The 12,972-nt window shown below is 21.3% G+C and overlaps 1 protein-coding gene across 5 annotated transcripts in view; it reads right to left on the bottom strand.

The window, feature by feature from the left end:
* LOC122508486 (BAI1-associated protein 3) overlaps nt 1–12,972 on the bottom strand; it is a 152,464-nt gene that overhangs the window by 34,420 nt on the left and 105,072 nt on the right. For 4 of the 5 annotated variants that reach the window (XM_043621878.1, XM_043621877.1, XM_043621881.1 and 1 more), the window contains exons 4-6: nt 12,013–12,196; nt 3,262–3,429; nt 3,007–3,073 (exon numbers count right to left, since the gene is read on the bottom strand). In XM_043621878.1, the coding sequence (XP_043477813.1) occupies nt 3,007–3,073; nt 3,262–3,429; nt 12,013–12,196 (419 nt within the window). The remainder of the gene's footprint in view (nt 1–3,006; nt 3,074–3,261; nt 3,430–12,012; nt 12,197–12,972) is intronic. The other variant, XM_043621879.1, reaches the window with a different exon arrangement.

The raw sequence follows: 12,972 nt of genomic DNA, 5'->3' as shown, positions 1-12,972 counted from the left end.
GTTTTTTAATAATTAAAAATGACCAAGTGATAAAATCATTGTTTCATATTATAAGAATATTATTACAGTAACTTTTTCAAAATTATTTCAAATCAATTATTATTTTCTACATTTTTAAATTATTTTTTATGAAAATAATTGAATTCCTTGAAAAAATTTTATTATTTATAAAAATAATTTAATTATTGCGAAGGAGTTTATAAAAAAATTGAAAATAATAAATAATACAATTTCATTATTTATGAAAATAATTAAATGTTTGCGTATTATTTTTGGGAATTTGAAATTGATTTGGAAATAATTGAACTTTGGGAAAGAATTTTCTTATTTATAAAGATAATTGGGATTTTGACGAGAATTTTTTTTAAATTTGAAAGATAATTGAATTTTATGAGAAGAATTTTATCACTCATCCTTAAAATAATTGAATCTCTGCATTTATTTGTAATTTTTCCAAAATTAGATTTTTTTAGTGTTTTCAACAAAAATTTGAATTACAAATTTTTAAATTTTATTATTTTTAAAATTGCTAATTGCTAATTTAATAAAATTGATGTTGCTAGTATATTTTAAATTTTGTACAAGTATTTTACAATTTGGGAAAAAGTGCAACAATCCGATATTTTAACATAGAAAATATTAAACAGTGAAAGAAATAATATGAAATTTAATTCTTCTAAAATTTGTTAAATTTTTTAATATATAATTAATTAATTATTAAAAATAGTGGATTTATAGATGCATTTTACTTACAAACACTAGAAAAATTGAATTTTGGAAAAATTATAAATGATTGTATAAATTCAATTATTTTAAAAAATAATCCAAATTATTTTCTAAAATTCAATTCATTTAAAAATTTTTAATAAAATTCTTGGCAAAATTCAATTTTAAAAAAATTTTTAATAACATTTTTGGCAAAATTTCAATTATTATTTTCAAAAATTTTCCTCAATTTCATATGAATTCTATTATTTACAATTTTTTTTTATAAATTTCTTCGCATTAATTTAATTATTTTCAATGAATAATCAAATTTTTTACAGGTACTGAATTATTTTCATAAATAATAAAGTTCTTTTTAGGAATTTAATTATTTTCATAAATAAAATTCATCGCAGAATTTCAATTATTTTTAAATACAATTTTAATCGAATTCTTCGCAAAATGTGATTGTTCTTAACAATTTTATTAAAAATCGTCAAAGAAATCAATTATTTAAAAATGTTTTGATAAAATACTTTATAAGAATTCAATTTTAAGAAACATTCAATGAATTACATATTTTTGTATTTAAATAATTGAATTCTCGTAGAATTTTCTAATAAAAATTCATTTAAAAATGAATTTCAGTTAAAATTTTAGATTTGAATATTTATTATTCTAATTATTTAAATATTCAAATAATATTTGAATATTAAAAGCATAATATAGCATGAATTTTAAGAAATAATTGAATTTTGAAAAGGTTTCAAATTAAATTCTTTGAAAACCTTAATTTTTCATACTTATAACAAACAATTCTGTAGAATTAATTATTTTGAAAAAGTTTAATTGAATTTTTTTTCTAAAATTATTTCAAGTGTTTATTTTTTAATACGTATTCAATTGAAGAATTTCTGAATAATTGAAATTTCGTAAAATTGAATTGGAAACAAATGGATTTGAAAATTCTCAGAGAACTTTTTCAAAAATTATTAATGATAATTGATTTAAAGAAGAATTTTATTTAAAAATTCTAGAAAATAACAATTAAAATAAAATGATGAAAATAATTTTGAAAAAATTACAATAAAAATATTTCTATTATATAAAATAATTATCTTATCACTCGATTATCTTTAATTTATTTTAAAAAATGAAGAAATTGCTTACTAATTATTAACAATTTACTTATTATTACTTATTTACTGTTAATTAATTGTTAACTACTAATCATGAATAATTTACTATTTATTAGTTCTTAATTACTAATTATTAATTATTTACTATTTATTAGTTATTAATTACTAATTATTAATTATTTATCAGTTAATATTTAATGTTTATTTTCTCTCCTTGATTGAATAGGATTCCAAATAGTAATTTTTAGTTGACAATTGTTAATAATCATAATGATAATGTTTATTCAGATTATTACTAACAATTGTCAACTAATAATTACTATATTTGGAACCATATTCAATACAAAAATTAAAAAACTCCTTTTAGCAAAAAATATACAAAATTCAGGTATAATAAATTTGACAAAATAATTTTACAAAATTCAACTGCCCATAAATATGAAAGGGATGATATAAATTATTTTTTTCAGGAGAATTTTTGTCACAGCTATTGCATAAATAGGTTGTATCATGAAAATTTACGTTTTTCCGGTGGATTAAGTTTCAAAAGAGCTGTACATTTATATACAACAAGTTAAAAAGTAACGCGTCAAGTCAATTGACTCACTGCACGTCCAACCATTTTTTGACAAAACCATTTACTGGAAAACTTGATAATTGAAACGATCATTGTGTTATTAAAATCTTTTCCCTTTATTCTGCAACAATTCTCATCGTTTGTATATTGAATTTTTTTTCTAAAATTCTGAATGATATTTCTTTTCTTTTTATTGTACTTGTATTTTTTTTTTAATTAAACAAACTATTTTTTTGTAGTTGTAGTAATTTTTTGAAAAATAATTTCCCATTTGAAAAACCATTTTTATAGTTGTACAACTTTTTTGAAAAGTAAATTTCCATTTGAAATATCTCTTTTCTAGTTGTGGAAATTTTTGGAAAAATAATTTTCCATTTAAAAAACCATTTTTAGTAGTCAACATTTTTTAAACATTTTTTCCATTTAAAAAACCGTTTTTCTAGTTGTGGAAATTTTTTTTTTGAAGAATAAATTTCCATTTAAAAACTATTTTTAGTGGAAAAAAATTTTTTGAAAAATTATTTTCCATTTAGAAAACCATTTTTTTTTTGTAGAAAATTTACGAAGAATAATTTTTTAACTCACCATTTGCGTCCTTGGCTTCGAGACCTTCCGCCTCCACTACTAATACGTTTAGGACAACTATTGGTGGCTAGAGACAGAAAAATAAAAATTCCCTTGTTATTTTTCTTTATTTTGCAGTAATCTTATTAAGGAAAAAAAATATTTCCCTAACAAAACTTTTTAAAAAGTTAAAATTAAATTTAAAAAAATTGTTTTTTAAAATGGATAGAAAGTGTTAAAATAAATTTTTAAATTTTCAAAAAATGTTCACTGTACCTTTTCTTCGGAAGCAATATTTAAAAATCGTCTATGTTGATCTTGTGGAACGCTAAAAGCTTCTTGGGCATATTTATAAAGGTCCTCCTTGTATTGGACATAAGGTCCCGTACTGGCCCCAACCCTGTTCGCAATTGTGTAAAGAACCTCTCTGTACAATTGTTCCATCTGCAATATGAATAAAAAAAAAAGATTTTCTAAAATTATGTTAAATATATTTTATTAAAATTTTATAATTTAGTTTAAAATTTCAATAGAATTGAATTTTCTTTTTTATTACAATTTTTATTTATTGAAACTATTTATTTTTTTATTTCTAATAAAATGATCTATTTTTGAAGAACAATTCCTTCTCGTATAACTTTCGAATAATTAAAAAATTAAATAGAAAAATAAATATTTAATATTTGACAAAATATTTCCTTCTACGAACCCAAATATAAATAAAAATAAATAAAATAAATAAATAATAATTTACTAAAAAATTAAATAAATAACAATTTACTAAAAAAATAAATAAATAACAGTTTAATAAAAAAATAAAGAAATAACAATTAACTAAAAAAATACAAAAACAAATAAATAAAAATAAAAAATAAGAAAATAAATAAATATTAAAATCTAAATAAATAAAATGCATAAATAAAAGAAATAAAAAAATCGAAAGTCCTAATCTGTTTGCCGGAATAATAATATACAAAAAGGGAGAAAAATAAAAAAATGATTAATAGTTTAATTACAGAACAATTTAGTCCCGTTTATCTAAGTATCAAAATAATATCAATAAAAGAGAGTAAATATTCATTTGAATTTACCAACAACAAAAAGTAGAGTAATTATTCTATCATTAACTACACATCAAGATATCCTTTTCTCGATAAAAAAAAATATTTCCCTTTTTTCCATCTCGAAAAATTTCGCCTTTTAATAAAAGAAAAAAAAAATAGAATAATAAATGAAAAAAATACACATGATTTATCAGAGAAATAATAATTACTAATTTAAATTTCACATTCCAATTTCTAACCATTATTTCAAAAAGATATTTAATATTGTTGCGAATATATACACGTAACTCTCTATATTTTCATTAAATTCATTAAACTGTCTATCAATTTGTTCTGTTAAATAAGGACCAGAATAGTTTGAAACAGATGGTTTAGAATTTCTTGTTATATTCAGCAAACATAAAAGACGAAAATTAGAGACTTTCAAGTTTATATATTGAATTTTGTTGACATTTTGTCAATAATATGTCTTAATATAAATGAAAAAAAAATGTCTTTATATATTCTCTATAATAAAAAGAAAATATTTTAATTTAACGATGTAAAATCGAACAAGTTTGAAATAGAATTCCAAAGAAAAGTTCTTCTGACGAATGAAAGCAAATTTTTCAAAAGAAATTTTTATACCAAAAAAAAAAAAAACTATCAAAAAATATTATTTTAAAAAATGTTTTTAATTCATATTTCTCATTATTATAATTAATTATAAAGATCGCCGTCTTTTACATATAAATATCTTTTTTATAAATAAATATAAATCCGTAATCTAGTTTACAATTAATTCTAATGAATTTTTATTATTATTATTTATTATTTAAAAAAGTGTATTTTAAATTAATAAGTAAATAATAAAAAATATTAACAATATACAGTTAAGTAATATTTATAAAAAAAATATTTGTTTAAGTTTCTATAATCAAAATTGATTCAAAATGATTCAAGTTTCACTTTTGTTTCATCTTGATATATTTATTTATTCAATTAAATAATTAATAATTAATTTAATTATTAATTTGTTCAGTTTCAATGAAAGTAAAATTTTTGAAAATTCCTGGTTAGAAAACTAATTTTCCAAAACCAAACTTCGAAAATTCCAATCCATTAAATACTCATTAGAAAACAATTTCGAAAATCAAAATTTGTATTTCGCCAACTAATTAAAATATAAACCAGTTGTTATACTCTCCCGATCCAAATACACAAAATATAAGACAATAGAAAATTACATTATAAAAATGTTGATTTTACAATAAAGAAAATAATAATAAAAATAATAATAATAATAATAACAATAATAATAATATAATGAAAAAAAATAAATCTTTCACTGCATGCAAATACGGGGAAAATTTTTCCAAACAAAAGATATAATAATTGGAATTATATTCGCCCTAGTGAAGAGTAAACTTAATTTTTGCATGAATTCCCTTGGTGAAAACGAAAAGTGAGTAACAATAGTCGACTCGAATGACTAATATTTATTATCACTCGATTTTGCTTCAAAGAATGAAACACGACGTAATAAATGCATACTCTTAAATAACAGGTGTTGTGTTCGATATTAATCATTCTGTATATTTATTACGCGAGTACTTTTCCATATTGAACCTTGTATTACTTACCCTTCCTATCCTGCATTAAATTTATATACTCGCACAAACCCGCCTATTTATATAATCACTAATCGTAATTCCACATAGTGCCCTATAATATTCTACTCCACATCATAAAATACCAACATTGTAAAAATTAATAAATATGTATTTTTAATTTTTTACGAAACTTGGCATTTGCAAAAATTAATCAATAAAATAACCCGCGGGACTTGTCAGTTTTATTCTTAATTAAAAAAATATTCTCTCCCCCCAGAAAAAAAATTTTCTCGAAAAAAAAAAATTATTAAGAAATAGGAAATATGCCCATTTTATGCATAATTTATATTTCTCAAAAACAATATTATTCAGAAACTCATTCTTTTCTTTTGGAAAAGAAACATTACATATATTCTACTCTATTTGTCAATTACAAATTTTAATTAAAAATGAAATTGAAACTTTTTTAAATTTTTAGAAAATAAAGGAAAAAAATTTACTCAAAAAAATGTTCTGTTACATTTATTTACGAATTTCTTTAATTGTAAAATTATTCGAAAACATCAATAACTCTTTTTTAAATAAATATTTAAATATTATTTTTCCGTGGGAATTAAAATTTTTCAAAACATTCAAATTCAAATCTTTTTAAATTCAATAACTTGAAAGAATATTTTTATAAAACATGAAGATAGCGAATGCTCCGAGTCGAAGACTCGGAGTGATCGATTTCTTCATGTTTTATAAAAATTAAAGATGATCGAGTGAGAAAATCATTGAATATTATTACAGTAACTTTTTCAAAATTATTTTCATCATTTCAAATCAATTATTATTTTCTACAATACTTTTAATTATTTTTTATGAAAATAATTGAAAAAATTTTATTATTTATAAAAATAATTGAATATTATTGCGAAGGAATTTATAAAAAATTTGTAAATAATTGAATTCCTGAGAAATTTTTATTATTTATGTAAATAATTAAATTGTTTGCGTACTATTTTTGGGAATTTAAAATTGATTTAAAAATAATTGAATTTTGGGGAAGAATTTTGTTATTTATAAAGAAAATTGGGATTTTGACGAGAATTTTTTTTTAAATTTGAAAGATAATTGAATTTTATGAGAAGAATTTTATCACTCTTAAAAATAATAATTGAATTTCTGCAATTATTTGTAATTTTTCCAAAATTGGATTTTTTTAGTGTTTTCAACAAAAATCTGAATTACAAATTTTTAAATTCTATTATTTTTAAAATTGCTAATTGCTAATTTAATAAAATTGCTAATTTATCCCAAAAAGTTAATCGCGCGCTTAAGCGCGAATTGTTGCTAGTATATTTTAAATTTTGTAAAAGTATTTCACAATTTGGGAAAAAGTGCAACAAACCGAAATTTTTACATAGAAAATATTAAACAGTGAAAGAAATAATATGAAATTTAGTAAAGTTATATTGAAATTCAACTAAATTTCTTATATTTGATATAATTATACCAAATTTCACATAAGTTTTTTTAAAGTTTAGTATTTTTTATATCAAAATTTCTCTTTGTCGCATTTTTTCCCCAAATTGCGAAATACTTTTACAAAGTTTAATATATAATTTTCTCTCCGTGCAACCTTACTATATTTTTTTTTGGTTAGATTTTAGATTAACCAGAATTCTAGTTAATTTAACAAATTATGGTTGTTTTAAGTAGAATATTTGTTAAATATACCATAACCAGAATTTTTTTTCAGTGTAGTAATCAATAATTGTGGTTTTGTAATGAATGCTGGGTTACTATTATTATTATCGTTAGTATTATGATTATTATTATTATCCTCTCCATTATGATAATCTCTATGTTAAAATAATTTAAAATTCACCCACGTATTGTCGGGTATAACCTAATTAATTAGTGTTGTAATTAACAATTTTCGTAGAATCATCTCTAAATAGGTAAAATAATAATAATTGTTGCATTTTATGACTAATTTTATATTCTAATGTAAAAGGGGTAATAATCACGTGAATGATTTATTATAAATTTTAATGATTTCTCTGCTAATTCTCAGAAATATTCTTGAAAGTAAAGACTTTACACTCTTTTAAATTATTTTTCCTGAAAAACATTAGAAACTATATATTATTATCATCAGGATTATTAAAAAAGAAAACGAGAACTTTTTCTTTTTTTCAAAAAAAAAAAAATGTTTCATATCAGAGATAAAATCAAAAGAGATTTTAAGTACCACACATTGTTGCAAAAAAGACCTTTTTGCTAAAAATAATATTTTCAATTTTAATGACGAATTAGAAATTTAAAAGAAATATTTTAAGAACATTTTAAAAAAAAATGCCCTGAAAATATTTCTTTTAAAAGGACTTTTTTAAAAAACGGTTGGATAATTGGAACCAGTTAAAAATTCAAAAAAATAACTTCTTTCATTTTCAGTTAGAGAAAAGATCATAAAAAAATAAATTCAAGTCAAAAGTATTTTTCAAAGTAGAAAAACTCTTTTCCCATATATATTAAATATAATAACGTACTTTCGCATGTAGAAAAAAAACAAAGATTCGTGAGTTACGAACAAAAAAAAATGAAAGACAAAAGAAAATTTCTTTCTTTGAAAGTATGAAAATAGCAAAGTTGAATGTACGCTCCAATGAATATTCTTTGGAGAAATTAGTAGGTTATTAAAAAAAAGAGAGCGAACGAGAGCAAGAGTGAGAGAGAGAGAAAGAGTAGAATGTAGATGAAACCAGTTGATTCATTAAGATAGTGTATTTGTTCGTTTAGCGAGAGGTTTGAATGACAGCACAGTTGACCCGATTGTATGGGCAATGTGATCAATGTGAAATGATAAGGACGCACCCTACTTAGCTTTTCAATAGTCGATAACAAAGTTAGCATGATTTATTTCATTCAATCACCTCAATTTGCCCTTCTCTGATAACTTTAATGGGATTAAAAGGCTCTTATTTTAATTGAAGTTCAACTTTTCCCGCGTGTTACTTTGCCTATTTTCTCTTAATAACAGTTACCATTGTTTTAATTCCAGCTTTCACGAACATTGCAAAAAAAAAAAAAAGAAAGGAAAAAGAAATCCAGGGAATTACTAATCAATGGCAGTTATAAAATCGATGGCAATTTCGCTCAATTTTTGCTACAATCGGAAAAAGTAACAATTGACAAATCAATTTTTTAAATGACAAAAATTGCAATGAAAGTAACAATTAAAAAAAATTTACCATCGCTAGAAGAACAAACGAGAAAAATTACAATCACTAAATGTAACAAAAATGTAAGTACTAACTTACTAAATGTAAGTTAAAAGTACTTAAAAGTAACAGTCAACAAAAGTTCAAATCGCTGAAAGTTCCAATCGCCAAAAGTAACAATCGAAAAAATTAGAAGTACTAAAATTAACGACAAAAGTTCAAATTACTGAAAGTATCAATCAGCAATAATTACAATTGCTAAAAGTTGCAATTAGCAAAAGTAACAAACGCTAAAATCTAAAATCACTAAAAATAAAAATTGACAATATTTACTATCATTAAAAGTAACAATGGACAAAAATTCCAATTGTCAAAAGTAACAATCAACAAAAATTCCAAACGCTAAAAGTAACAATCACTAAAAATAAAAATCGACAATATTTACTACCGCTAAGAGTAACAATGGACAAACGCTAAAAGTCACAATCACTAAAAATAAAAATCGACAATATTTACTATCACTAAAAATAACAATGGACAAAATTTCCAATTATCAATAGTTACAACAGACATAAGTTCCAATCGTCAAAAGTAACAATCTATAACAGTTTTAAACGCTGAAAATGTTCCAAACTGTAAAATTTACAATCACTAAAAATAAAAATCGACAATATTTACTATCACTAAAAGTAACAATGGACAAAAGTTCCAATCATCAAAAGTAACAATCGGCAAAAATTAGAAGTACTAAAACTAACAGTCGACAAAAGTTTTAATTGCTGAAAGTAACAATCATCAATAATTAGTTACAAATGCTAAAAGTTCCAATTAGCAAAAGTAACAAACGCTAAAATCTACAATCACTGAAAATAAAAATCGACAATATTTATTATCACTGAAAGTAACAATGGACAAAAGTTCCAATTGTCAAAAGTAACAATGGGCAAAAGTTCCAATCGTCAAAACTAACAATCGACAAAACTTCCAAACGCTGAAAGTAACAATCACTAAAAATAAAAATTGACAATATTTACTACCGCTAAGAGTAACAATGGACAAAAGTTCCAATCGTCAAAAGTAACAATCTACAAAAGTTCCAAACGCTGAAAGTAACAATCACTAAAAATAAAAATCGACAATATTCACTACCGCTAAGAGTAACAATGGACAAATATTCCAATCGTCAAAAGTAACAATCTACATAAGTTCCAAACGCTGAAAGTAACAATCATAAAAAATTACTAACGCTAAAAGTTACAATCACTAAAAATAAAAATCGACAATATTTACTACCGCTAAGAGTAACAATAGATAAAAGTTCTAATCGCTAAAAGTAACAATCTGTAACAAATGCTAAAAGTAACATTCAGTATTACTAATAAACACTAAAACTAACAATTGACAGAAGTAACTATCACTAAAAGTAACAAACGATAGAAATTACAATTAACAATCGTTACCATCCCAAAAAGTAACAATCGCTAAAAGTAACAATCGATAGAAATCACAATCAACAATAGTTACAATCCCAAAAAATAACAATCGCTAAAAATAACAATTGAGCGCAGCAATTTTGCCCATAGCGTACGTGATAAAAAATCGAAATAAAAATAAATATTTATTTACCCACTACGACTACACACATACACTCGATGAAAAAAAACAAAAGAAAAAAATCCCTAAACAAATCAAAGAGATGCGATGATAGAAAAATAAATTCTGATAAAAATCGTATCTACGCTATATTTGTTTTAAAAGAGATTTTCTATTTCTTCTTCAATCTCTGAATCAAGGTTTTAATAATAATCAAACTTAAATATAAATATAAATCATAGATCTATATATATATATATGTATATTATAGTTTCTGTTATATTTATAAAATTGAGAAAATTATATAGAGAAAAAAAAAACTTTCTGAGAGATGTGTTAAAGTTATAAAGATAGATGTACTATTATTGAACGTTTCACATAATTATGTTCAGTTGAAAGGTGCGAGTTATTTTTAGGAACTGAGATCACGAAAAAGAAGCATAAAAGAAAAGTATATTAAGGGCTTCATTTTTACAGCTACTTGTGTGTATAAGTCTTTTGTTTAAAAATTGTTCTCTTAATTCTTCATGAATATGTGTTCATTGCAGTAAAGATTTATAATTAACTTCTTCTTTTATAATCATAACTTTTTTTATAACCATAACTTTTATTATAAACTGTTATAATTAAAAATAATCACTTGTTTAAAACATGTGATAAATATTAAATAATTGGAAAAATTTTAAGCTGCATTATTATTGGCTTAAAATATGAATTATTCCGCTTTAATAATTAATATAGGTAATTAAATATTAATCTCCTTTGATAAATAATTATTAAAAATTATCAATATTAATATTTTGCCTAATTATTAATGTTTAATAATTATTAAAGTCCAATAGCTATTAATATTTAATAATTATTAAAGTTCAATAATTATTAATATTTAATAATTATTAAAGTCCAATAATTATTAATATTTATTAATTATTATTATTATTTATTAATATTTAGCAATAATTAATATTTAGAAATTAACAATTTAAAAGTTATTAATAATAATAATAATAATAATAATAATAATAATAATAATAATTATAAATTACTAATAACTGACAATTATTAAGTATTAATAATTAATAATTAGGTATAAAAAATTAATAGTTCATAATTATAATTAATTATTGATCATCAATAATTAAAAATTACCTACAATCATTAATTATTCATCTTTTGTCCCAAACCATTAATATGAATATTGAAAACTAATTTATGATTTCAAAAGAATATCAGATTTTTCGTTAATAAATTATCAATGTAATAATAATATTACAATAAATATTTTGCATATTTAATTAACTTTATCAATTATTTGCAAGGAATAATTTATATTTTATGCCTTATAATGATATAATGTAATAATATATTAATATTAATATTAATTATATTATTTGTATTATTACTTTCATTTTATTTAAAACTTTCCCTATAATTTAGTATCTATTGATTGTTGTAAAATTAAAAAATTGAATTTTTCATCAATTTATAACATAAATAAAATCATTAATAATGTAAATTATTTTCTGTTTGTTTATTATAATATAAAATAAAATATGAAAATTTAATTACTTTTCTCACCTCTTTCTGACTCATTCTGTAATTTTGAGATGTATTTAGATTGAAATCTCTGGACGGTGGTGGTGCTTCTTCTGCTCTGGCCTCAACCTCTTGAAGAACGATTAACCTTCGATTTTCTTGTTTCCAAGACAAGGCAGTAAAACTCTCAAAGAACGATCCATCTGTTTCCTGAACACTAAAAAAGAAAAGTAAAAAAAAAAATTCCCATTGTAATTACATCAATATAATTGGGAGAAAACCAATAGTATTTACTATTACTATTCACCACATTATAATATTATATTAATTGAAGAATTTTTTTTTATCACATTCGAATGTTTTTTATCTCATTACATTTTAAAGATTTTTTTTTATTGATGTTAATAAATTTTTTTTCTCACAAGTTTTTTTTAAGATTTATGCTATTTGTTAAATTTGTTACATTTGTTAATAAAAAAAATTTAAATTATTTGCCAACAAAAAAAGTTTTAACATATCTTTTATTGTTGTTATTAACAAACATTCTTTTATCAAAACTTAAAAAAAATTTTACTAATAATTAACTATTATATTAATTCATTGTCAACATTAGATAATTAATTTTAATTATTTATATTACTTTATTACTCTCTGAATTTAAATCAGTAAAAGTGTTTACTAATTTGAATTAGTGACAGACTTTACTTTTGAATTAGTAGATTTTACTAATTTAAATATAGTAATTTATAATTTTAATTTTACTAATTTATTAGTAAAATTTACTACTTCAAGAGCAAATATTTAGTCAACGAACAGATTTTATTGCAACATTAACGAATATTTTTTATTATTATTATATAAACAAATATTTTTTTCGACATAAAGTTAATAATATTTATTTAAAACAAAATTAAGAATTTATTTGTTATTAACATAACAAATATTTATTTATTACCATATCGTTAAAAATATCATTTGTTTATAACAAAATGA

The sequence above is a fragment of the Leptopilina heterotoma genome, unplaced genomic scaffold, assembly GCF_015476425.1.
Source record: "Leptopilina heterotoma isolate Lh14 unplaced genomic scaffold, ASM1547642v1 Lhet_54, whole genome shotgun sequence".
NCBI lineage: Eukaryota > Metazoa > Arthropoda > Insecta > Hymenoptera > Figitidae > Leptopilina > Leptopilina heterotoma.
This window is presented reverse-complemented; position numbering and strand designations above follow the sequence as displayed.